The sequence below is a fragment of the Bombyx mandarina genome, chromosome 06, assembly GCF_030267445.1.
Source record: "Bombyx mandarina strain Sakado chromosome 06, ASM3026744v2".
NCBI lineage: Eukaryota > Metazoa > Arthropoda > Insecta > Lepidoptera > Bombycidae > Bombyx > Bombyx mandarina.
In genome coordinates, this window is record NC_143213.1 from 12,729,811 (window position 1) to 12,757,804 (window position 27,994).

Sequence of the window (27,994 nt, forward strand, 5' to 3'; positions counted from 1 at the left end):
CACAATACAATTCTAAACGGGCTGACACTCTCTTTATTTTATGCATGAACCACATCTTAAGAAACATTCAAGAAAATTTGGTACCTACAGTGCAAGTCTATAAAAGAATTTAGTTTAATAATTACATGAACGATTTAATAATTTTTTTTTTTTTTAATATATTAAGTCAAATATTTTGGTTCCATATGTAACAAAGAAAGACATTATATTTTTTATATAAAATAATGTTACGCTTAAACAAACTATGCAATTGTCAATAAGTGCGTAATGTGCAAAATTGAGTTATTTTAATTGTTCGAAAATTAAGATAGAGTATCTCGGCCACGTGCTCAGGAACGATCGATACATGCTGCTGCAGCTGATAATTATGGGCAAAGTGGACGGAAAGAGACGTGCTGGGCGAAGAAAAAAGTCATGGCTCCGGAATATCCGGGAGTGGACCGGTATTGCCTCCGTCGAACAGCTGTTCCGGCTGGCTGCTGACAGAAAGGAATACAGAAAGCTAACGGCCAACCTTCAGGATTGAAGAGGCACTGGAAGAAGAAGAAGAATTGTTCGAAAATCGGGTTGATTTTTTGTGTTTTATATTGATGTCTATATATCTTAAATATAGATATTATTAAAGGACAATGCCCATTTTCTATGGACGTTTGGGCCCCTAAAAAAAGTTGTCCTGTCATGATGGTTTTAACTTAATTTGATAGACAAAGAAATATCGTTTCATATTCAGAAAACGATTTTTATATTCTCACCCAGGTTTAAGAGAAATCTGTTTTTTTCGGCAGCTAAAATTAAGTTGTTAATTGTTTTCTTCGAAATCAATAATCGCTCTCATAATTATTTACAGTATTAAATAAGTTAATTGTGGTTAATGTTGCTAGAAATAAGCCCTTACGTACATTTTATTATTATTATATCCTCATAATATTAATAAAATGAAATGAAAATCCGGAAGCCGGCAACGATATTGTTGTTGTTGTTTTTATATTCACCAATAAGCAGGCAAAGAGCGTAGCCTATACAGCCTAGTCTGTCGAAGTTATATATTTTTTATGTCAATAAAAAGCCGGTGTATCTCTTTTTATTGCTTTTTGGGAGTTTTGACGTCAACTCGACGAATACCACATTGACTGAGCATGAGTTTACGCAGACCTTTTATACACAATATTACAAATACAAATAATACAAATTACACAATAAACTATTAAAAAAACATTAAAATAAAAATTCAAGTGACGCTTCACTCGGGTTGCTGCCAAAACTCTCTGATCATATATAATAAGAATAGAGTAATGGTAGGCCATTGATATTTTTACTAATGGAATCATTAATTAATATCTAAAAATATTAAATCATTCATGGTTTTAAGTAATAATTATTATTACAATAAATATTGAATTGAACAAAAATAAACTAAGAAACCTGTGAATTATAAGCATTAGCTATTTTTTTTTAATTTCTTGTTCAAGTCACAAACAACTCTTTCGTTTGACAGCATATAGGTTTTCTATAAGGCTGTATGGGCTAAGAAGCCCTTTGCCTATTGGCGAATTTAAAAACTATGGCATGGATAGTTTTGGGATGTTATCAATTAAGTAATTTATTTTTTTGGAAAACAATGCCAGGTTGAAAGAAATGTTGATACATAAACTAAACAACGTGAAAAAATAAGGCATAGTTTTTCAAGTACAAATAGTTTTGACATAAAGTTGGCCCACTTTTGGGCATTGTCCTTTAAAAGCATGCTCGTCTAATAAGCCTGCTTGCAGCGTTAGGCAAATTGTACGCACGTCTATTACGTAAACGCCTCTGGAACTTCGTCACCTTGAAAGGTATTCTGATCAACAAACAGATTGGGTTCCGCGCCAAGCCCTCGTGCATCCAATAACAGGACCGCCTTACGGAGCACATGTTAGTGGGGCTAAATAGAAACAGACCCGTCCTCACGGGAGCTCTCTTCTTCGATATCACGAAAGCATTGGACAAAGACTGACAAAATGGAATATAATTAATAAACTGTACAACATCATATGAGACTTCTTGTCGAACCGTACGTTTCGATATAGAGTTGAGGGAACTCGCTCTCACCCGCGACAAAACTCAGTCGAAGTCCCGCAAGGCTCCATTCTCTCCCGACTACTTTTCAGCTTATACATTAATGAAATCCCGGTCGCCAGCGACCCGGTTAGTCCTCTTCGCCAATGCTCTTCAAAAGGGGTCGCCCTCCCAACACCACTGTTAGTTCAGAATTAAACGCGGTAAGTCCCTCCCCGCCATCAAAATCAAAGAATGGTGGGATAACGGGATTCTTACTTGAATTAACTCTACGCCATGATCTGCTAACAAACTAAAAATATCCCTCGTAATAAGGACACTCTACAAAACTTGCCTACGTTCCGTCAAGCATTGTGTTCGCTCACGCAGCCCGCATACACATTAACTCTCTCAAGGTCATTCAATCCCTTTTTTGCAGGAAAGCCGAAGGAGCATAATGTTATATAGCCTATAAAATTCCTCGATAAATGGGCTAACAAACAATCAAACTCTTCAGTTTTAAAAGGTCAGTGTAGATAGAATTTTACGTTTTTGGAAAACAGAGAAATTCAAAGACAAAATCGTTTACTGCGTGGCTCTTATTAACAGGTTCCGGTAGTCTGTCATTTGCTAGGTCACCGACAATCGCAGTTCGAAGGCGGGACGCCCTAGAACTTCCAACATAACGCATCTGCTTCTGTTACGTTAACGCACCTCGTATACTCGAGTTTTGCTATTCGGAAAAGCCTCACCTACGGGTCGAAGTAGCCCACACTTCTACGAGTACGCAGTGGGAATTCGATTCTGGCGTATTTTGGGCTTTGAGCCTAATATTTATAGCTATTAAGCGAATCAAAGAGTACGTCGGACATAATATTACCAGGAAAAACGTAAATAATGTTGAAAACCTGGTCTTTTCTGGTACAATCAAATAAAAAAATTCGCAGGGGCGCAGTCAAATGCGTTTGTCTGATTAGGTCTGCACTAACCCTGATCCCATCGTCTACGATGATCTCCGAGTAACCGAAGACCGAATCAGGTAACACAGCATCGTGAAAACAAAAGTCATGCATGAAGGTGGTCACGACCCTCAAACATGAGGAGCGCGAACGCAGGAGAAGGAGGATTTAGCAATAAAAAATATATTTAAACTTTTAAATTATAAAACATTAAAATTTTAATCCATAATTCTTTTGTTTACTCATTTATGAGTTGCGTTGTTTAAATATTACAAATAAAAAGATCAATTTTTTGAAATGACAAAATAATATATATTTTTTTATTGCCTTTGTAGGCAGACGGGCATACGGCCCACCTGATGGTGAGTAGTTACCGTCGCCCATGGACTTCAGCAATGCCAGGGGCAGAGCCAAGCCGCTGCCTACCTATATTATATTGATATGCTAAATATTTTTCAGTTAAGTAGGTTCAATTGGTTTGTAGTCTTAATTTTGTGACTGCGTTTTTCGAAAGAATACTTATCTTTTAAATATTAACGTAAAGTAACGTTTTAACTATCAAGATAACGTAAAATAAACAGTTTCAATGTAATAATTATATTCAGCCTTTCATTTCATTATCTAAGTACAGAGGTACCTACGTATATACTAAAACACTAAGATAAATAAATTGACAGGTAACTTAACCCAAAAAAATGGTTTGACAAACTTGTCATATTATGTCATATCAAGGAACTTCCTTTTCCGGATAAATAGAACCCGGTCAGTTTTTGTTTTCTCGAAAGGAGGTAAAAGTTAAAAATTTAAATTATAGCGAGCGGGGCAACAAAAGCGACTTTATTGCCGAAATCATAGAATTCATATTTATATAGGTAGTTTTTTACGGTAATACCAACGAATAAATAATGGTAATGCAAAATTAAAAGATAAAACTTGAAAAATAGTATTTATTTGTTTGAGATTTATAATTTACTAACATAATTGACTTACATTACTAATTCTATATTAAATGCTAACATAATTTAAAATATGTATATAATAATATATGCACTCGGTCACTCTGAGAAAGGCAATGACTGTGGTATGTCAAATATTACTAATATAATCGAGGAACTAGATAACATAATGTAACCGAGTACATATAGAAATGCCTTATGCCATTTAGATAAGATCTAAGGTCGTTTAAACTAGAGATTCATAATTATTTACAATCGTGCTTCAAGTTAAATGCGTCTTTGGTGCTTTATCATGAAGTCTACTTTCCTAACGATTTCGCTTGCCCTATGACGGCTATAGCTGGACCCGCTTTGATTAATCCATCGCGAACGTTGCGTCCCACTTTCTCCTGTAATTAAAGATAAAATAAAAAATATAAACACGTGAAAATGAGTTAATTAATGTTTAATAAATAGTTAAACACTTAAACACACTTAGTCGTCGTGGTCTTCGATCAGCAATCGATCTGATCTGATTGAAGGTTATGGTTTAAGAGATAAGACGACCGGTGAGTTCGTATGTAGCGATGTAACGATGATTCAAATCTCACTAACAGTTACCAATTTTTCTAATGAAATACGTACTTAACAAAATATGTTCCGGCATTTCTACCGTAAAGCAGTAATGCGTTTCGGTCTGAAGGGTAGGGCAGCCATTGTAACTATACTGAGATCTTAGAACTTATATCTTAAGGTGGGTGGCGCATTTACTTTGTAGATGTCTATGGGCTCCAGTAACCACTTAGCACCGGGTGGGCTGTGAGCTCGTCCATCCATCTAAGCAATAAAAAATAAAATAAATTACGTTGTAGATGCCTATTGGCGCCGATAGCCCCTTAACACCAAGTCGGCCGTGAACTCGTCCACCCATCTAAGCAACGAAAAAAAATTTAAACTACAAAATACGTGGTTTTAAAAAAAAAAAGTACTCACAATTTTCTTGAAGAGTTTCCACCTGGGCTCGGGAGCAGCGCTGACCGCGCCGAGAGCCAGCACCAATGCGAAGACGAAGCTCAAAATACGTACGAAATTCATTTTACCGAAATTCTATAGTGCCGGAGAATTCAAAATACCAATACAATATCGTTCGACGCGAACGCTAAGAATGATGCTTCACTTGTAAAACTTTACGTTTTTATAATGAAATATTCTTACAATACTTTAATGCGGCTTTGAAAATGGCATGTATTAAAATTTCAACCTTACTGTTTACGTGATAAGAGTCACAAATACGCTGTATGGAGGAATGCATAAACTTATTCTCGATAAGGAGTGTTGCGGTTTCTCGAGGGGAGATCCCGTCTTTGTGATCGAGGTGATGTCCCGTCGATGATTTTCTTTCCAAAGAAATTATGGAAGTAAAAAATAAGTTGATAACTGTATTAATAGCATAATACTATTTAATTTTTCCTTAATTGTTTTTCTTTAAACATTTTCTCCTTTATTGGACTTATTTGAATAGTAAAAGTATGTTATTTTAAAATAATAGTCAATATATTTTTTATATCGCTGCTCTAGTTGAATTATATAATTTAGTAAGACTCACTAATTCGATTGTATTTATAATATAGATAACTCACGATAAAGCTATCGTGAACCCGTTCGGGTAAATACTACATTCCTGCCTATACATGCCACTAGGCACTCATGCCTTTCGTTCAAAGTCACGTATCGACGTGGGTGGCGGCATTGCCTAGTAACCACTTAATGCCAAGTGTGCCGTGAGTGCATCTGCCCATCTACCGATATAAAAACATGCTTCATAAAAGTGCAATTCACTTTCACACAAGATCAATTCACCAAAATCATATAAACGAGTTCAAACTAGGATCATCGACCTTGCAGAGAAATGACGTGTTATTGACCTTTGCGGTAAGATTTAAGCTATTGACAAAAGCTCGAGTCGAGCCAGCTGATAGTGAGCGGTCAACAGCAATGCCTTCGGTACTGTTGAGCCACTGGCTGTGACTTATATTCAAAATACTTTACTTAAAATAGTTTTTACATTATATGAACTACTATTTACATACATCGCTCGGGTAGGTACAATCCTGCCTATATCTACCGTCCAAAACAATCGTGCGTTCCGGCTTTAACGTTAGGACAGCTGTTCCACAAAAGAATTGAGACGTCGACCTCATGTCTCAAGGCGGATGCCCACGATGTCTCCGTAAATCACAATGCGCCGTATTCGCACCGCAATGCTCATCGCAGTAATCATGGCTATTACAATACCAAGGCGCTGCCTTTCGTGTATGTATTAACATATAATTATACACTATCGTGCCTGATGAAGATGCAAAGGAAGATCATCAGCGTCGACCTCTTCAATGAAGATCATTGTGATAGCTCAGAGAATCGACAAGCGTGTGGCAGTGGCTGGACATGTATGCCGTAGAAATGACGATCGCTGGAGCAAGCGGGTGCCTGATGGAGACCGCAGACCGGCATTCGTAATGTGGGACGTCTCCCAACTATGAGGTCTAATGACTTGCGTAGAGTGGCCGGCATGAGATGAATGAGGGGATACGAAGATCAGCTTCACTGGTATAAATTAAGAGAGACCTATATCTATTATATTTTTATATTTACCTATATTTTTTACTGGTGGTAGGATCTCTTGTTACGTTGTAGATGTCTATGGGCTCCAGTAACCACTTAACACCAGGTGGGCTGTGAGCTCGTCCACCAATCTATGCAATAAACAAAACAAAAAAAAATAGGAATACAATATTGTTATATCTTTATTGAATAGGAAAACGAACACTACTCAAACGATCGAGGTAAAGGAGCGGGCTGTCTCCTTCTTTTCGTAAAGAACCTTCGAATTTCGAGACAGTGTTTGGTCATGAAGCAGACAACTGAAGAGTGAACGCAGTCTGTCGTACAAGCGCATCCAGAGGGACAGTGCGGCATGTTTGAGGGACATTCCTGAGGTGGTCCGGCCCCCTCACACGGCAACGCGCAGAATGTCTCATTACAGTTATTTGTTGGCCCTGTAAAAAAGGAAGATGTCGATGTTAATCGTATGGTTAATCAAAAGGGTTTGTGGCTCCTAAACTCAATAGCTAGAAAACCTAACGTTTCTAAGTAATACTGATTAGGGACTGGTGTAACGCCAAATGTATATCGCGGTTTTATCCACATTAATTTTTAATTTTGGCGGAATCACGTAGCATTTTTCCAGGTTAAAAAAGTCATTAATGTGATTATCTCTGGTCTACAACTCTTTGTGGGCAGACATGCAATTTGTAGATTACTTTAAATGTAAAATGACGAAAGAGCGATCTTTCTTTTACTGCAAATACAAATTTCACATTACCGATCTACGCTGAAAAACCGACCTTATAATAGTGACCATAGAAAATTGCCTATAAGCCTGCCATTTAAGATATCTCCATAAAACTCCAATGTAACTGGTTGAAACTGATATTTTTGATCACCTAAATGTTATTAACACGTTGAGACATACGGTTGCGCTCTCGATTACATTGAAATAGACCTCTGTCGTCTGAATAGAGCCTCGTCAGTTACCTATGAACTAGTAGTAGTCATATTACAACTAACAAATGATTAGGAGGTAAAAGATAATTTCCCCTACCGGAGGGAAAACTGTGGAATGAAACATGAAAAAACGCATACAATTAATGCAGTGACCGGATAATGGTCTTTGCAAGCGCCACTCGCAACATTACTTGACCCAATTAGGTTTCCTGACCCACAAATTACTTAATCAACGACTTAGCTATTTTCTTCATGAACAATACAATATAACTGCTCATTTATTTGTTTGTACAGTTAAGACAAATTTGGCGATTTGCCTTCAGAATCGCACTCGAGGCAAAGCTTGGTGCTTGGTTTTATAAGTCGTCGTGGCCTTAAGGATAAGACGTCCCGTGCGTTCATGTTGAGCGATGCACCGATGTTCGAATCTCAGGCGAGTACCAATTTTTTAAATTAAATACGTACTCAACAAATGTTCACGATTGACTTCCACAGTGAAGGAATAGCATCGTGTAAAATCAAACCCGCAAAATTATAATTTGTGTAATTACTGGTGGTAGGACCACTTGTGAGTCCGCGCGGGTAGGTACCACTGCCCTGCCTATTTCTGCCGTGAAGCATTAATGCGTTTCGGTTTGAAGGGTAGGGCAGCCGTTGTAACTATACTGAGACCTTAGAACTTATATATCAAGGTGGGTAGCGCATTTACGTAATAGATTTCTATGGGCTCCAGTAATCACATATTTCAAGTCTGTGCTCAAAAAAAAAAGCTTTTTGACATAGCAGTATAGAAATATATAACAAATGGGTAAATTTCAATTATCAAAGGCACGATAGTCAAAACGAACTTCGCTGGTTGCTTAACAAATTCATCTCAATAAAGATCAAAGGCGTTATGTTCAATTAACCGCTCTATCGACTCATAGTCAAGCATCAAAGACTTATTTCTTTAATAGTTTTGTAGGTGCTTGAGAAAAAGTCGCCAAAGTCAATAACTAAGAAGAACTTTGTTAAGTCCTATGATAATACGTATACGTAATTCCAGTATTGATCCCTGGTTTTTGTTATTTTATGCCCACTGAGTTTCTCGCCGGATCTTCTCAGTGGGTCGCGTTTCCGATCCGGTGGTAGATTCTGCGAAGCACTGCTCTTGCTAGGGCCTGTGTTAGCAACACTTCCGTTTGAGCCCCGTGAGCTCACCTACACGTTAGGGCGAAGCTGAAATAGCCTCTCAAGGCTGTCAGCATAGGTAGGAAAAAAAAGTTATTGCATACAGTCTGCGTTTTTTCTTAGATACGTACTACGTACAGTTTATGATAGAATTTGACCTCATACATCAGTGTTGCTAAATAATTGCGGCAGGATATCCATTGTCCTATCTACAAAAAAAATCCCGGATACAGTAATAAGGAAGGCCTTCTTCTCTAAAGCAATAACAAAATCATCCGGAACCAACTTTTAGAAGGAAACTAGTGACTAATTTTTCATTTTTCTCTACGGCGCAGAGACTTGGACCCTCAAGAAAGCCGACCGCCAACGCATCGACGCGTTTGAGATGTGGTGCTGGAACAAAATGCTCGGGATTCGTTGGACAGAACACAGAACCAACGAATCCATTCTTACCGAGCTCAAGACTCCAATGCGCCTAAGCACTACATGCGCGCGGAGGAGTTTCGAGTTCTTTGGACATATCGCCAGAAAGAGAGGTGACAATCTGGAAAAGCTGCTGGTGACAGACAAGGTATGCGGGAGAAGGCACAGAGGCAGAAACCCAATGTGCTGGTCGAACCAAATACGCTGGACTCCACTCTCAATACCTCAGTCCACGTTGCTATCCACATAGCCGAGGACAGGCAGGAATGGCGCAAGATGATGCAGGAGAAAGTTACTAGAGGAGGCCACGACCCTCAGCACTCAGGATTATCGACGCAAGGAGGAGGAGTAGTGACTAATTTAAATGCCCAATGACGCCATACGTCAGGAAGTTGCGTTACGTACGACCGTTATAAAATTTGCGCGCCATTTTTTTTAAATAAGGACTGTTTGGTTCACTCTTATATTTTCAGAAAAAAATCAATAGCATATCAAGAATCTTTTACGAATAACTAAATACAATCAAATTTAATTTAATAGACGTTTAAATCAAACATTCTTCACTGATCGGCGTTAAAGCAAACGAATTTCATCGAAATATACAATCTTCATTCCTGTCTACCTGAAAATGATATCTATTGATTCGATAATAACGTTGAATGTCACAGTCGTCAGATAAACGAAAATGTTACTTCGATGGAAACAACAAAGTCGGTTCTTGCTTGTTTCGGTGATAAAACAAGATATCTTTCCGTTTCGATTAAGCTACCGCGATATTGAATTTGTACGTTTCCGGTCGTTCATTCATCGGTCCATGATGGATCGCAGCTTTCGACTCGAAAGCTTTCGACTCCGTTCAGATGATTCTGAATTCATTACGTTCCGGAATTTATACAGTATTAATTGCATTCGAATAATGTTCCGAATTAATAATGAATTTTTTTTTGAATGTGGACTGTGAGGTTGTAAAATTTTAAATATGTATCCGTTACACGCAATTTTTAATCGTGATTTTGACAAACTTAAAATTGTCGGATTGAATTGAAACTTCGCACAGTTATCAAGAACTAATGAGAGTACATTAATTTAATTTAAAATTGGCCGATTATCCTAATCTTCGGGTCCTTAGGATCAACGATGTTGCGGACGGTTAAAACACGGCTGTGTCTAGTGCCACATACTAAGGCATTTACGCGCCTACCACTTTCCACGGATATGGTAGCAGTTTCCCGGGGTTCAGAGAACAAAGATTGCATCAGCCCGCTGAGTTTCTCGCCGGATCTTCTCAGCGGGTCGCGATTCCGATCCGGTAGTAAATTCATCCACAGCTGCTCTCGAGTTGTTAGGTCTCCTTCGGAGGCGCTCGGGCAGCTGTTAGCTAATCCCACCCCTCCTGGCTAAGCCTTGGCTCGCCCACCTGTCCTGGTGAGACTGGAAAGGCCTCAGGGCCACCAGTAATCCCTCAATCATAATAAAAAGAACAAAGGCGTCTCTAGCCCATTTAGCGCCCCTGTGCAATCATTATTATCCTAGCGCTCTCTAGTAAGAGTACGCTCAAAATGTAATAGGTAAAAATGCAACAGACTCATTGACTTTGTCGAGGCCGGCGCTTTCTAGCACCGCTACATCATAGGACAGATATTGGCAAAATTAATAAACGAACTGACACATTTTTACGACCGTTTTTTTTTCATTAATCACTTAAAAAAAATTTAGCTTATAGAATATTAATTTACATAGTTTCTAATTCAACTAGCTACAAAATAGTGCTATTTTTGGTGTTTCAAACCTTTTTTTTTACGTTTATGTGTCAACGCGGTTACGGCTTATTTAATGATGAGAGGTTACAAGAAATCATGTGCATGTCTTTTTAAGGTTTAAACTATAATAACAGTTTTAACTAGGTTCGTTTTTTTAGTCGCTTTTGCTATCCATAACGGAATAAAATGCTACAACGCCCTTCCTTCCTTCTGTATGGAAACTTTATTACATTATATTTCTTTAATTACCAATTTTCTTGAGAAAGGATTCCTCGTCGTCCCATGGTTCCTGACACTGCACTAAAGTTGCAAACGTGAATATTTTGATTAAGAACAAGCTACAGTACAATTTGGCCCACATATCGCAAAATATATTTAAAAAGATACAAAAAATTATAATTTAAAATGTCAATTTGACAAAGTCACTGATAAATGACTTTAGTTTTGATTTATAACATTCATTATCCGGACTTAAGGTCTAAATCGATGGTAAGGTTTATTTAATAGAGAACCATGAAATTAATTATGCATGTATTTTTACTGGTGGTAGGACCTCTTGTGTGTCCGCACGGGTAGGTACCACCGCCCCGCCTATTTCTGCCGTGAAGCAGTAATGCGTTTCCGTTTGAAGGGTAGGGCAGCCGTTGTAACTATACCGAGATCTTAGAACTTATATCTCAAGGTGGGTGGCGCATTTACGTCGTAGATGTACATGGGCTCCAGTAATCACTTAACACCAGGAGGGCTGTGAGCTCGTCCGCTCATCTAAGCAATAAAAAAAAATCATTTCAAATAGAGTTTTCATTTCTAGTGGTTTCATTAAAAGGCGTACGTATTGAGCAAGAATAAGTAATATTATTCTCTCTGATTATGGCAGTAAGGCATACAATGCGATTTGAATACCTGGACAGCTGGGGTCTCATGTTGTATGACACCATTCACGGGTAAAAGTAAACAGAGAACTTCTTGTAACTCACCAACTCCTAAGAACCAATAAGCCTCGAAGGTTAACTACCCGATGTACCTATCGCTCCCCCCGGATACAGAGCAAGTATACGATTTCGAGTACACTGAGAAGTGAAGCACCAAAGAAAACGCCAACCACGCCTCCAAAGTCAACTGAAACGAAATTAAGGAGCTTAGGTAGTTTTCCAATTACAGAGCATAATGCGACTCAGTGACGCACAATGCCGAATTATGCTGAAGCTGCATTGCTGAAGCTGAAAAGCTGCTGAATTGGAACGTGAATTAGTTTTCAAATGCATCAGCAGAGTGCGCTAAGTTAGCACAGTTTTAATTTTACATTGATTATTTCTAAGAAACTACGACGAAACGAAAGCCTTACAATTTTTTTCAACATTAAATAATATTACTAACGATAATATAAACAAAATTTCGATCAATTCCAACTTAAAGAAAAAACACTTGTCAATTTTCTGTCACTGAGTCGGTATCGATTGCGAGTATCACGCGAGAGCAGTACTTTTGAGAGTGCTCGATTGTGCGAAGCGTTGCTGTAGTTGGAACATTCAACGTTGAGCATTATGCCGCATAATGCGCTCTAGTGCTGTAATTGGAAAACTACCTTAGTTATCGCTGTCTAAGTACACATATATGCACCTCAGATCTTTTCTAGGTGAACCAATTTTGCTGATTTTGAATGTTTTTGTTTATCTCAGACATATCGCTTCTCGTGTCCCATTTATCAAGATCTGATCAACTTAATAGTTTTTTTTTTATTGCTTAGGTGGGTGGACGAGCTCACAGCCCACCTGGTGTTAAGTGTTTACTGGAGCCCATAGACATCTACAACGTAAATGCGCCACCCACCCTGAGATTTAAGTTCTAAGGTCTCAAGTATAGTTACAACGGCTGCCCCACCCTTCAAGCCGAAACGCATTACTGCTTCACGGCAGAAATAGGCAGGGCGGTGGTACCTATCCGCGCAGACTCTCAAGAGGTCCTACCACCAGTAATAAATAGTTACCTTAATAACGCATATTTCCTTGAGTTGGACTTACATATTATAATGATGTTTTCATTTTATTTTTTTGAAGTCGGATTTTCTTTTTTCTTAAAAACTTATTGAGATTGAATAATTTAGACCTTAGAACTCATGTCTCAAAAGGAGGTGGCGTCATTTAGGTTGTAGATGTCTATGGGCTCCTGGAACCACTTAACACATGTTGGCCGTGAGCTCGTACACCCACCTAAGTAATAAAAAAGCTACGCTTATGCCTCACTGTCATCAGCCAACCATTAGTGTGCTTAGGCCTTCCCTATGTCACTCGAGAACTTTCGACCCAACGGCTATATTTTTAACGAGCAGTGCACTTTGCCCACCACTACTTCAGCCTGGGCTATATTGGTTATCATGGTTCTCCCGCAAATATTTTCATTCTTAGTTCCATCAGCCTGGGAATCCCCCTGTAACGTCTATGCGACCTAATCTCGATTCTCATAACATTAACCTTTGCTGACCACTCTACGAAATACACTCTATGACTGACCCGCCATATTCTCTACGACGTACGACGTACATGTTAGACGGGAGTAAAAACTGTGACTAACAAAATAAAAATGTAAGCCCGATCGTAACGTTGGTCATTTATAAAATAACCCAAACATTACACCCCATAGCCTTCTTCGTTGTTCTTTTAAGCTTTCTGGTAGTTCCTAACTTATCATTAATTGAATTATATTATTATTGGATTTATAAATTGTATTTAAAAAAAAAAACTTTTACAGTTGACCGTTACAAGCGAGAACATCAAGAAAAACATTACCAACAAGACCCAACATATCTCTAATAGCATGTCTTCGGACTCTCAACGTGGGCAGTTGTCCAAGCTTTACAGATCCGCGCGTGCCGCGGTGTACCAAGCTCGGATGCAGTTTCCCCGTATGACGACTGATAGGGTAAAAGACATGAAATCGATTAACTCACTGAAGCTCATTAAGGGTGCCTTTACACTAGAGCGGAGCGAAAATCAAAATCATAAGATTGCAAAATGATGCACACGCCAAAATCATAAGATTGCAAAATGATTTTGTGCAATCTTATTAGTTAATATTTCTCCGTTGCTCCGCTCCGCTTCGGTGGACAGGCACCCTAAGGGGGTAGCATGTTTTCTGTCTAATGAGCTAAATGAAAAAAGTTTCATCATTCATCATTTATGGCCAACGCGGGACCGGTTAATACGACGAACTTTGGGGGGAGACCTGGGTCCAGCAATGGGAGTTTGAGGGCTGTTGATTATGACGTCACTATGTAGATTACCAGCAATAGTGAATATGCCATATTATGAACCAACACGAGTAGATACCGCTTTTCTGTCTAGTTCTGCCATGAAGCAGTCATCCTCGTCGCCTTTACGGGATTTTTACCACGTTTAGTTAATTATCTACGACCTTATGTCTTGGAATGATTATACGGACCTTATGTCTTGACGGTATTTACGTTATGATATCTCAGCTCTGACAACTAGCCTAAAGCCCAATAGTGAGCTCGTCTGGCCAATTAGGATAGAAAAGGAACACAACGAGAAAATTAGCGAACTATTTGTATTTTTCTCTGAAAATGTAACAGAAATATTTTGGAAAGCAGATAAAGTTTCAATCCTATTATAGACACTACGCCGTGAATTTCGTCAGCCCATTTGGAAACATGATACTAAAGTTCTTATTGCTATAATTGACGTCGCTTTCTGACCCTTCAAACCGAAGCACCCTTTAAATTTGTTGTATGGGATAATTTGGTATTGCGTATCTCAAAGCGGGTGTCTTCATTCACGTGATTATGTCTATTACCGCATTAACCGCAATTAATCTGTAAGTTTCGTAATCATCCACGTCATTGAAAATAAAGTGACACTTACAAACAGGATGTCTGGATTGTGGTGTAAACAACGTTGTCACATTCCATAGGACATTCGCTTCCTTCAACAATTAATGAATCTGGGAAATTCATAAGTTTTTTTTAAAGATATAATATGAATTGACATGATATTTCCTCTCTGGGTAACTGGTAATGTCTTGTAAACGTCAATAGAGATAGAATTATAAACTCACCACTATTGAGATGGAGACAAGCCAGACCGCTGATATTACAAGTTGGGAAATCACCTGTCAAAGTCATAAGGAGTACTACATAAGTTTTTGGCTTAAATTTTAACGAGAACGAGAAAGAACTTACTGTTTCCCAAACCAATATCTGGGGAATAGAAGAAGTAATAGAATCTCCACTTGACCGAAATCGATTCTGTATATTTAATTCTGAGCACACAAAGAAAGAAGAAAAAATAATTTCAGGAAGAATTCGCAAATAGTTAAACTCCACTATGATTTTATTTCACCTACAACATCACTTTTACAAAACGTGGAATTGTGCAAGTATTCTTAAATTATCATTAGATTATAGGACAGTAAGCAGTATACTTATGACCAAAAAAATGTGTATACTAAAAATATATGTGTATCTACTGACCAATGTTGGGCATGTAATGATGAGTGCAGTTACAAACATCCGTTTGAGCTTTGGCCCTACAGTATAGAACACAAGCGCTGTATGAATACTTCTTGAATGGCCAATGTTGGGCGAAAGAGGGCACCTCGTGGCTGAACAGACAATCACGACTTACTGGAGATATCGATTGGACTGCAACGTCTGTTATTGTTTGTTCTACCTGAAAATGTCCACAATTTTTAGTAGTAAACTACTACTTACTTCTTTTTTTGTATACAATACAATATACAAGGTAATCAAACTCTTCTCACCCTCAAACTAGCTTCAAAATCATTGACTAGAGGTAAAGACGTGCAGCTGCTCAACGCGTTTTCTAAAGCCACGGACACCATGTCGTCTGGCGAATGAATTTTAATCTAAAAATGTCGAGATAATGAAAATATATTAGTAAATTTTGAAGCGTTTCGTGGACAACACGCATATTTACTGTAACGAGTACGTTATCATTCGGGTCACGAGCGACTCCCGCATTTAAGGGACAGCAACATCGTGTAATCGAATCAAACCCGCTAAATTTATATAGGTTAGCGTGTTATGCGCCCGCACGGGTTGTTGGGACCTCCTTTTTTTCTGGCGGAAATCACCGGACTTTTGACTAAAACCCTCTGCCACTCAACAGCCACTGTCCAAATCCAGATTCGACCCAACTAACGAAATAAAGGGGACAGATGAGGTGAATAGTTTTTCCTCCCCACCCTTTACCAAGGAAACCGCATCGACGGTTATTGATGACGCTCTCCATATTGGTTATACCTGCTTATACCTCAATAAAATAGTCATGAAAACCGATTTAAAGTAAAATAGCCGTCTTCTTCTAGCTGACACTTCGATTCATGAAAGCGGTGGTCAGACTGTGTTGTCTCTGCTCCCCGAATTCACTCGTCACCGTCCTCGTCGAACGTTACCGTCCTCGTCGAACCCGTCGCTTGCAACGAAGGACTCGACGAGTGAATTAACCCATAGACACAGCCCACTGAGTTTCTCCCCGGATCTTATCAGTGGGTCGCGTTACCGATCCGGTGGTAGATTCTGCGAAGCACTGCTCTTGCTAGGGCCAGTGTTAGCAACACTCCAGCTTAAGCCCCGTGAACTCACCTACACGTTAGGGTGAAGCTGAAATAGCCTCTCAAGGCTATCAGCATAGGTAGGGGAAAAAAAACTTCACTCAACAAAGAGCAGTAATTTTTTAAAAAGTTTTATTAGCTACAGCATTCTTTGTCTTCGTGATTAATAGCTAAACATATATAACCATACCGATATTCGATACGTTGAAATATAAGCATCTTACCTCCAACACTTTGAAGAAAAAACAGGATATTTTTTACTCACGATGACGGGTTTCGCAGCGGAAAACAATAGGCTTGGAAGGCCGATACGTCGATTGACAGTTATTACTTTCCCTTCATTTGTCAGTTTCGAATTGAACACGTAACACAATCCGTATTCAGTCCTCGTCGGACGAAACCTAAAAATGCAAAAGGGATTTTATCTAATTTTGTTCAACCATATTTATCAATTTAGGTTTTATTTTTGTCGTTTAGTAATTTTTTTTATTTATTGCTTAGATGGGTGGACGAGCTCACAGCCCATCTGGTGTTAAATGGTTACTGGAGCTCATATAGACATCTACGACGTAAATGCGCCGCCCACCTTGAGATATAAGTTCTAAGGTCTCAAGTATAGTTACAATGGTTGACCCACCCTTCAAACCGAAACGCATTACTGATTCACTGCAGAAATAGGCGGGGTGGTGGTACCTACCAGCGCGGACTCACAAGAGGTCCTACCATTAGTAGATTTCATAATACGTTCACGGTCCGCTGGTCATCGGAATCAGTGGTACGGAAACCATGCGATGTTTTCATTAATTCCTGCGTGATCTTGCGGAGGAAGAGGCAGTATAATAACCAAATCCAAACATGTAATGATTAAACGAGGGTCATAAAAATGTCTCTGGATTACGCAGCGGCTTTTCTGTACCCCTCTAACTCACTGTCAAATGAGCGGTAGAATTGTCAGCCATCATCGGAAATCTTTACATGTTCGCGTTTTCTTTTTATTTAATAACATAATATATTCGCCCTTTTCACCGATTATCACCACTTATTTATTGCGATTTAAGATCTGTTAATACGTACTTAACGAATGTTAACGATTGACTTCCACGGTGAAGGAATAACATCGTGTACTAAAAATCAAAGCCGCAAAATTATAATTTGCGTAATTAGTGGAGGATCACTTGCGAATCCGCACGGGTAGGTACCACCACCCTGCTTATTTCTGGCGTGAAGTAGTAATGAATTTCAGTTTGAAGGCTGGGGCAGCCGTTGTAACTATACTGAGACCTTAGAACCCATATGTCAAGGTGAGTGGTGGCATTTACGTTGTAGATGTCTATGGGCTCAGGTAACCGCTTAACAAAAAAAAGGGTGCGTGTACTTATGTACGCGCGTAAGAAGTTATACTTTATTTTTATTAAATTTATTTCTTTTCCTTTTTTTAAAATTTTAATCAATTTGAAAAAAAATCGATTAAACAACATTCTCAAACACGCATATTGGACATCCCTTTTCTTGACATCGTATAAATTCGGTAATTCTCGGTACGGTTCGGAAAGTTCACCTGCAGCTATATTCAGACTCGCCAAGTTACATCGGTCGTATTGTAATGAGCGATTTAGTGGGCAACTTCATTCCGTTAATTTTGTGTCACGGTGCGCGCGCATCGTAAAATTTAACTCTCATCAATTTTTCATAACGCGCCTAAAGAAGTACAACTTCAAAAAATCTGTTATTCTTTCGTTTAAAATCAGCTTCGCTAAACATTTCGGCCATGAATATTTATGTTACTTAACAGACGGTAATAGCCGAAATTTAGGACGAAACTTTGTGAACTTATTTACGAAACGAAATTCGCCTTCACGGGTTAATTAAGCGAGGAGATTTGTTAATTCTATTGTGTTAAATAGAGAAAAACATTTCTAGGTACCTATCTCATAATTTTACTAGTTACTTATAACTGTAGCATACCACGAGATTTCAAACTTTTAGGATCCTGGTCGTATGTTTTTTGCAAGACATACTCAATCTCAATCTCAGTTGATGTTAAACGGGCGTACTTCATACCACCATGTAGGTATTATGAATACCATGAATGCTGTTACCAATTTTGAGACACTCAGTCGGAAATTTGAAGGGTGGGGCAGCCAATACAACTATTATTGGGTGTTCACACTCATAATACATGATACCAACTTTATGCAATTAAAAAAATGGGATGCTCCTCATTCCTTCTTGGTCGAAAACTTCATTCCTGCTTAATCAAAAATCTTTCCTGAGTATGTTGTAGATTCATATTTGCTTAGAAAATTTGGACTAGGCATAGTCACATTACTCGATACAATCATTCTATATTTAAGGCCACGAATGCGTTTCAAAATGATATCCGATGGATTAAATCTATCCCAAAAAAATTCCCTAATAGCCTTGATAACCTTAACTAGTAGGTGAGCTCACGGGGCTCAAACCTGAGGACGTTGCTAACACGAACCCTAGCAAGAGCCGTGCTTCGCAGAATCTACCACCGGATCGGAAACGCGACTCACTGAGAAGATCCGGCGAGAAACTCAGTGGGTTGTGTTTGAGGGTTAATTTACTCGTCGAACCCGTCGCTTGCGACGAAGGGCTCGACGAGAACGATGACCGGTGCTTGAGATACCTAAAAGCACCGTTAGTGGATCGGGAGGATCCGAAATAACGTGTTTGGGGCGACGTCGACTGCTTTCCATTCTTTCCGCAGGATCGGGAATGTAGTTACTGGCGGCCACGGTGAGAGGGTTCTCGTGTCGTGCCGCTTTATAGAAGTGGCAATTCAACTACCCACAGCTCCACGCAAAAACAACATTTCTAGTTAAAAACTCCAAGCTAACCTACCGATCACAGCAAGAGAAGTACTCATCGGCCCACCAGCAATCCGTGAGCATCTGAGTGCAATTCCACCTGATCTTGTCGATCAGCTCCAAGTAGTTAGGGATGCAGGTCAGATTCATTTTGCAGTTCACACACTTTGAACAGTGCTTCGAATTCCAGTACAATACGTCTTTTAGGAACGCTGAATATTTTTGCGTTAGACCGGTCCTAAAAAAATAATTAAAATATTGTTACGCCAATAAAAGCAACGCCATCTATCGTCTAATAGCAGAAACGTATCGAACTACTCGACTTGTCAGGAATGTTCTCGATAATTCTAGGGATGTCGTATCGACTATAAAAGCGTTGCAGAGAAGACATGAAGGCAGTTAGTAATCGGAACTACTCGAAGCGAAACGGAAGAAGTGAATTACGGATTGTAAAGTGCTCTGTAAGTGTTCTAAGTGCTAAATAGAGTTTTAATTTGTACATCGGTGGAAGTTTTATTTATCCCGAACCCTAGCGCGTAAGAATATTTTAAAATGAGAGATTTACAAGTCATCTCTGACTCAAATAAACACCATACAAATTACTGTAACTATGTAGTAATTAAATTACCAAAACTCACACATTCAAATACTCTTTAATTCTATCGCCGGGGTCGTTGGCCTCGCAAATCGTAACTGCGGGGAAAGGTGTCTCCCATTCTAAATAATTTGTCTCCACGCTGTAGTTGATTGCGTCTTCAGTATAAAGGCCCAGCGTCGCCTTAAGAACTGCTGTCGAACCAAAACAGCAGACCAATAGCATCGAGAACCAGAACAATCTGCAGAAAAAGGTTTGTATCACTTAGATTTTAGTTGTCGTAGCCTAGAGGATAAAGACGCCCAGTGCAATCGTATCTAGCGATGCATCGGTGTTCGAATCCCCCAGGCGGGTACCAATTTTTCTAATGATATACATAAAAAAGGGTGCGTGAACTTATGTACGCGCGTAAGAAGCTATACTTTATTTTTATTATTTTTTTTTTTTTTTAATATTAAATAATTAGTAATGAATATTTAACGTTAATATTTTAATAATATTTATAATGAATTATATTAAATAATAATTTTGTCATTTATATTACTAAAAAATTAATGCTAATAAAACTTTTTTTTACGAGTGTACATGCGCTAAAGTTCACCTGCGGCTATATTCAGACTCCCCAAGTTACGTCGGTCGTATTGTAATAAGCGGTTTAGTGGGCAACTTCATTTCTGTTAATTTTGTGTCACGGTGCGCGCGCATCATAAAATTTCACTCTCATCAATTTTTCATAACGCGCCTAAAGAAGTATAACTTAAAAAAAAAAAGTTGCTCTTTTTGGAACGAAGTTCCTTACGGCAGGCTTGGAGGGATAGGGATTTTGCTGCGCGACCGAACTGAAAAAAATGTGATAGTAAAACCGTAAGAAAAAATCCGTGGAAAAAAGTGCGTGGAATAAAACCGTTAAATGAGACGTGCGCAAGCGCGACAGTCGCATACACAAGCGAGTAGTGTATAATACCTTTCTCTTTCTTCCTCTTTCTTTTCGTTCTCTCATCCATTCTCTTTCTATTTTACGTAATTTATTATTTCCTAAAATACTGAATTTCCTACATACTTTCCTATACTTAAATAAAAACTAATCAGCAAAATTTAAGAGAAAAATCAAGAAAACCTACATAAAATTGAGCACGATTTTTTTTTGCAAATTGTGTCGATTCTACATTAGCCGAAGGAACTTCGTTCCTACCTGGCGTCCCACGACACCACATTTGTATTTTCCATACCTAATCGTTGGAGATTAAGGGGAAATTTCATCTACGCGCGGAAGTGTAAGTGAGCCTTAGAGAATTCCTAACACTGACCTTAGCAATACACATTGGTACATGTCGTTACGTATTTTCGAATTTTAATACGACCCGGAACGAGTAAATTCACCATCAATTGAGGCCGTCAACGTAAAAGTGACCTAAACGACAATTTTTCTTATCCGTGCATATATGTGGCAATTTATTTAAAACATAATAAATTTTGATGCAAAAATGTTTTATCCCTATTTCACGTATAGATAACAGATGGCTTTGTAAACATTATTTTTGCGCATATTGTTTTTGGCTACGGAGCCATGTAAAAGTAAATTCACACCTCATTATCTCCATAGTAACTATAGTAAGCTTAGGTCACTTTTACGCTAACGGCCTCAATTATCATTGCTTGTCGCATACGAAACCAAAACTCTTTTGCTTTGTTTCCGTCTCAATTTTAACAGAAAACCTTCCTCAGTTTGTAAAGGAATCTGCACAACACATAAATAACTAAAACAATACGCCTTGAACTCCTGAGTACGACGTTTATAGCAAAAGTTTGATTCCAACACATTGAATTATAATTTAAAATGAAAAGGTATTATTTTTTTATAATTCTTGGAGATTCAGGTTTTAATGTTACATATATTTTATAGCATTATTAATCGCATAAAATTTCAACTTTTTTTTCGTAGTCGCTGTTAGCCTAACGCTAAATAGATAATAAACAAACAGAAAATGAGCCACAAAAAAAAAAAGTTGTATTATGGTAAATTATATAATATCTTAATATCTTGCACTCTATGAATAAATAATAAGTCTATTTATTCGTAGCTTGCACTGCACTAAAATTCGCATGTCAAATAATAACAAAGCATATACGCTGCTTTTAACTTAAAGTAATAACTCATTTTGACTATGCTTAGCGAATAAATGATTTCTTTCATTCTCCTTTCTTTCTTTCTTACCTGTTAATCACAAAATGTTTGCCCGATGTTGGAATCGAACCTACGACCCGTGGCGCAACAGTCAGGGCCACTAACTACTTACTGTACGACCGAGTCAATCTACTACCGTAAAACTACTTTTACGGCTTAATCTCCGGTTTCCTTATTTATTTCTTTACGATTTTGGGTTTTTTCGTCGAGATTTGAATCGTAGTTAGCACAATATTGATATATCGCCCGTGACCGAGAAAACTATATTCGAAACCGATATTATGTATAACGTGTGTGTGCTTACGGTGATATTCGACGATTATTTCAACCATTCATCGAATTCTGTTACTGTTTTACTGGTGGTAGGACCTCTTGTGAGTCCGCGCGGGTAGGTACCACCGCCTTACCTATTTCTGCCGTGAAGCAGTAATGTGTTTCGGTCTAAAGTTAGGGCACCCGTTGTAACTATGTACCGCGGAGACCGACGTCGTTGGTCGTCGACTATCGCCTCGACGACCGGTCGGTCGGGCGTCCTCGGGGTGGCGCCGCGTGTCTGGTTGTAGTGTTGACCGCGGGAACCCCCCTACTCTGACCGGGTTCTGACCCCGGTCGGAGATCGGACGTCGGGTGTAAGAGTGCAGGGGAGTCGTTTAGTGGGTGGGCCCTAAAATCCTTGGGCCCGCGATCTGCTCTCAACATCTGCAGATCGTTGAGTCTCACATACCCCGCGCGCCCCTTATGCGCGGGGACCTCGTAGGAGGTTCGGCCTCGGCCCGGAAAAAAAAAAAGCCGTTGTAACTATACTTAGAACTTATATCTCAAGGTGGGTGTCGCATTTACGTTGTAGATATCTATGGGCTTCAGTAACCACTTAACACCAGGTGGGCTTTTTTTTTATTGCCCTTGAAGGCAGACGAGCATACGGCCCACCTGATGGTGAGTGGTTACCGTCGCCCATGGACTTCAGCAATGCCAGAGGCAGAGCCAAGCCGCTGCCTACCGGGCTGTGAGCTCATCCACCCATATAAGCATTAACAAAAAAAAAATCCACAACAAATATCTTCAATAAAAGATTATGCCGAAGCAAGTTTTTTAAAAACAGATGATTATCGATATTTAAGTTACTAGGTCCATCACTATTTGTCCAACACCACAACGGTCTCCCAAGAACCGAGAAGTGTTAGTTTCAAACTTATATTTTAATACAAATACAGCGAAACGTGCCTTATCTTTCTGCCGTAAGATTAAACAGTATCCATTTATAAGGTTTGCGTGTTACAGACGATATTTCGCTCCACTCTCACTGTGTTCTGTTTGTTTAAGCGACGTTTTAAAATAAACTGTAGTACTTGGAAACGTCTAGAATAAAATGCTTCGTCTTTGTCTTTTATTACTAATTAAGACTTGAATATTTGTCTTTATAAAGAGATTTTTGTAGTGATTTTTGGAACGACGTTCTTTATGGGACGATGCGGAGGGTTACCGTAACCGGGAAAAAACGTCCGTAACGTAAGATTTTTATTGTTTATGTTTAGTTTTAGTATGATTTCTATACAGTGTCTAATGTATAGTCTACGTGATGACGGTTATTATTATTATTCATATTATAAATAGCTGTTTCTTTGTATATTATTATTATATATTTTTTATAAATCATTGTGAATAAAATAAAGTTGATAACTTTATAAAGTAGTTTCTTTTTATTTTTATCAATAAAAAAATCATAATAAAAAATGTATACTCGAATAATTATTTCCTTTATACCTCGAATAGGACTTCAAATTAATATTTTAATCAGTTTATTCACTCTAATGCGTTGCAGCCTGTTCATCTTGCAAAACACCACTCACTTGTGTACTCTACTGGACCGTAATGCGAACGATTTCTGTGCGAGTAGTTTAGCCACTAAATTACTCGGTACTCGACTAAAATACTCGCCTAGTCCGAACGAGGCTTTTTTTTTTGGTCATGAGGAAATCGCCGGACTTCCGCCCTTTTCTGGGGATACTGGGCGGGGTATGTCAGAGTCGAACTGACTAAAACCTCCTGTCGCTCAACAACCAACGTCCAAACCTCGCATGAGACAGAACTCATGACAAGGCAAAGGGGGGAAAGTGAAGCGTTTAGTGCGGAGCACATCTCTCCCATCACCCTCCCCCTCGGGACGCCGGACTGGCGGTCGTCGGCGCCACGACCACCAGCCCTCTCGGTCGGCAGACTGTCCAAAGCCCGCCTAGATGGCGCCGGTTAGAGTGGGTTACCCTACGGAATACCCCGCTGGGCCAGAACCAGCGTGGGTCGAGGATAGCCGGCCTTCCAACGAGGCTTAAGCGCCTGGATTGCCTGACTTTGTCTTCTCTTGTTTGCCAATGTATGTTTTAGTCATTTTCGGTGTTTCAGAAATAGATTCATTCTCAATATCTGCGGGTTCGTCTTTCCCGGAGTTTATTAGATATTCCGGCGCCTTAGTTAGAAGATCGAAGAGAGAAATCGACATAGTTACATCAGTGCGCCGCGTAGGGCACAGTGAAGCAGTCAACGTGTTAAACTGATATATAAGGGGTAATAAAACTTACCTTTTAAATGTAGGTAAAGGCTTCATTGATAACACATAAGGGACTCCGCTGAGACTGGTGTTGTCGCCGAAGAAACCAATTTTCTTTATAACTTTAACAGAAACGGGATCTTCTTTGTTGCGATCCATATCTTTATCTTCAAGGTTTATTTCTAAAAATTACAAAACCAAATTTGTGCAATAGTGAAATATTTGTTTTGAAATGTATGCATATTTTCATTATAAAAGATTCACATTAAATCTTTATGATGTACGATTTAAAACCAATTTAAATATCAATGAGTATTCTTTTATTAATAGCCAGAATAAACAAACATGTAGATATATATTTTTTTTTCATTGCTTATATGGGTGGATGAGCTCACAGCCCACCTGGTGTTAAGTGGTTACTGGAGCCCATAGACATCTACAAGATAAGTGCGCTACCCATCTTGAGATGTAATTTCTAACTTCTCAGTATAGTTACAACGGCTGCCCCCACCCTTCAAACCGAAACGCATTACTGCTTCACGACAGAAATAGGCGGGGTGGTGGTACCTACCCGTGCGGCCTCACAAGAGGTCCTATACCACCAGTTATTCACAATAGATAAATTTTGTATCGAGTTTTTTTAAAACAGGAGTAAAAAACATAACAACAATACTTTGATAAAACTACGTTAGTTCCTCTTAACCTTTCTTAAACCTTCTGGCCAAAAGGGCGCGAAACCGTCTTGTATTTTTAACGGAACTACACTTTTGTACAATTGTGTAAGTTGCATTTTAATTTTGTATCAATTAACGCGGCAATTGCGTTTGTGAAAAGCGATTACATCGGCTGCATTTAAATACACTTACTTCCATTCGTAATGGAAAATACATGTCACGGTTCGTTTTATATGAAAAATCACGCAAATTTTCATGTAAACCATATTTTTAAACAATCAAAAACAGAGAATGTGACTATTTTCAAGGCTTTTTGCGGTGAAAGCATAAAACAATTATTCTGATTTACGAGAATTTAACTTGAATACGATCTCACGCATATTATGTGAATAGACCCCGATGCAGAAATGGAAATAAAGTACACACCACGTTTTGACACGTTTTGTGGATAATTCTTTATTTACCGTTATAATATAAGGAATGTTTGGATTTGGGCATCAAGTTAAGTAGTAATAAAATGTTGAAAAAAAACCTTTATTTCCCAATTCCATTAAATAATAAATGTAGATGTTGATCTCCATTTGCCAAGAGTTATATTTTTCTTTTAAACTAAAGTAGTACATTTTTTGGGATATGAGTGAAGGACTCACTCAGTTTCTTCCGTTTTTCCCTAGAATTTGCAATATTCTGCCTTTCTCTTTCGCAAGAAGTTTTATTTAATCTGGAGGGGTTATTACAGTTTAGTAGGCGAGCTCACGAGGCTCAGTCTTAGAGAGTCGCAAACATCTGCCCTTCTTTAGCGCTGGGGAATCCCTTTACGGATACCCGGCCGAGGGGGGTAACAGACCGGGCTATGTCGGAGAGAAGGAAGACCGAAGTCCTCCTCTTCTTGCATACGTCTGCCCTAGCAAGAGCAGTACTTCGCTGAATATACCACCGGATCGGAATCACGCTGACAAGTTCTGGCCAGAAACTAAGTGGGTTCATTCCCAAAAAAATCGAACTATATTTCAGCACTGCATAAACAAACAAACAAAGTCAAACATATTCCGTTCAAATTTTATATTATGTAATTTCGTTATTTATCTGTTTCTCGACTTATCTATTTGCGAGAAATAAACAATTTCACGAGAAACAGAACGGCAAAATTAAACAAAGTCTCTATAGTTTGTTTCCAAGTTCAGATTAGATAGTGTCTGATACCTAATGTGTATTAACGTTGCAAATTATCGCTTGTCGCTTGGGGGCATGATAAAATATCGAGCGCATAAATCATTTTTCATCACAATTTCTTTCACTTGAGACTCAAAATTGTGAAATTAACATAATTAACATTAACATAACATAACAATTGAGCGGATGAAAGGGATATGATACAATTTGTTAATTTTGAGAAAACGGGCAACAAACTTTTGTTACTTGTATTTTTTATTCGTACATACTGGTAGGTACCACCACCCTGCCTATTTCTGCCGTGAAGCAGTAATGCGTTTCGGTTTGAAGGGTGGGGCAGCCGTTGTAACTATACTTGAGACCTTAGAACTTATATCTCAAGGTGGGTGGCGCATTTACGTTGTAGATGTCTATGGGCTCCAGTAACCACTTAACATCAGGTGGGCTGTGAGCTCGTCCAACCATCTAATCCATCCATCAATTTAATGCAATTTAATTCCATAAAACCATCAATTTAAAAAGAAGTGTTTTAAGGTCTAATGGTGGGCCTAATGGTGGGCACATAACACCTTCATTCAATGTAAGAACTCAAAAATCTAAAAAATTGTACCTACTTAACCCCTCATTTCTTCAATTGAATTTAAAAAAGCTGCTGGTAACCGGTAATGTACGTAAAAGACGGCCCAGAGACAGAAATGCAATCCGCTGGTCGGATCAGATACGCTCCATTCTTAACACCTCAGTCCACGACACAATTCGCGGAGCCGAGGATAGGCAGGGCAGGCGCAGGAGTCCAGGAGAATGTTATTAGGGAGGGTACCATCCTCAGCATTGAGAATTATAGACGCAAGAAGAAGGAGATTCCAAAGTAGTCGCTATATAGTTATCATTGCAGATGTTATAGATTACGTAATTTTAATGATATTCAACAATTTTGTTTTAACACAGGACAAGTTTTTTTTTTACAAATTGTCTTTTTCAACACGACGTGATTTAGGTCAGCAAGTTCAATTTTTATTAAAACGTTCGTTACAAGGCTGAACGATAAACGAAATACTATTACGATAAATATTACAACTCAATTCGGTATTAAATTATGTTCAATTAGCAGCTAAATTATTTAATAATAATATTATTATCTTTGTCGACAATAACTCGATAACGCTACTCACAATCGATAAAACACAACACGAGTCTCCAATTCTCCGTCCTTGTCGCACGCAGTGACTCCAGAGTCGTCGCCGCGACCGGTCACTCTCGCGCATTCTCAAATTTAGAAGACCTTGACTAATGTCAAACTTTATTATTGTTGCATTTGAACGCGTTTCCGAAATGCTTATTTTAAATGTTTTTTAATGATACATATGTACTGTTTTGGTGTAGTTCGTAGAAATTGTTGTAATAATATAAAGTGAAAGAGACAGTATGCTGTGTTTTAGTAAAGTGCGAGTGAGTAGACTAAGGTGTAAGGTGGATCGTTTGTACGATCGTGTTCTGTACCATTCGGGCGCGGGAGTCTTCGGGCATCGACCGACGATTGCAGATGAATACGGT

General features: G+C 38.7%; 3 protein-coding genes across 4 annotated transcripts in view; 1 reads left to right on the forward strand and 2 right to left on the reverse strand.

Annotated features, from left to right (window-relative positions):
* Positions 1–3,926: 3,926 nt before the first annotated feature.
* Positions 3,927–5,129, reverse strand: CecA (cecropin A). The gene is made up of 2 exons (XM_028187771.2): positions 4,922–5,129; positions 3,927–4,338 (listed from the first exon to the last, which is right to left on the reverse strand). The coding sequence occupies exons 1-2, from the start codon at positions 5,021–5,023 to the stop codon at positions 4,249–4,251; spliced, it is 192 nt and encodes a 63-aa protein (XP_028043572.1). The 5' UTR covers positions 5,024–5,129; the 3' UTR covers positions 3,927–4,248.
* Positions 5,130–6,709: 1,580 nt separating this feature from the next.
* On the reverse strand, positions 6,710–27,727 carry LOC114252984 (sodium channel protein Nach). 2 transcript variants are annotated; one of them, XM_028187711.2, is made up of 12 exons: positions 27,613–27,727; positions 24,625–24,775; positions 19,907–20,104; positions 19,303–19,506; positions 16,700–16,835; positions 15,622–15,726; positions 15,332–15,530; positions 14,917–14,970; positions 14,724–14,802; positions 13,632–13,756; positions 11,823–11,964; positions 6,710–6,984 (listed from the first exon to the last, which is right to left on the reverse strand). In XM_028187711.2, the coding sequence occupies exons 2-11, from the start codon at positions 24,750–24,752 to the stop codon at positions 11,870–11,872; spliced, it is 1,323 nt and encodes a 440-aa protein (XP_028043512.2). In that variant the 5' UTR covers positions 24,753–24,775; positions 27,613–27,727; the 3' UTR covers positions 6,710–6,984; positions 11,823–11,869. The 2 variants fall into 2 exon arrangements, 1 of the variants encoding a protein (XP_028043512.2); XR_016323263.1 differs by lacking the exon at positions 14,724–14,802.
* Positions 27,696–27,994, forward strand: part of LOC114252985 (putative 2-oxoadipate dehydrogenase complex component E1 homolog) — a 31,122-nt gene continuing 30,823 nt past the window's right edge. Inside the window, exon 1 of the mRNA XM_028187712.2 lies at positions 27,696–27,992. Coding sequence (XP_028043513.2) covers positions 27,866–27,992 — 127 coding nt within the window. The 5' untranslated portion in view covers positions 27,696–27,865. The remainder of the gene's footprint in view (positions 27,993–27,994) is intronic.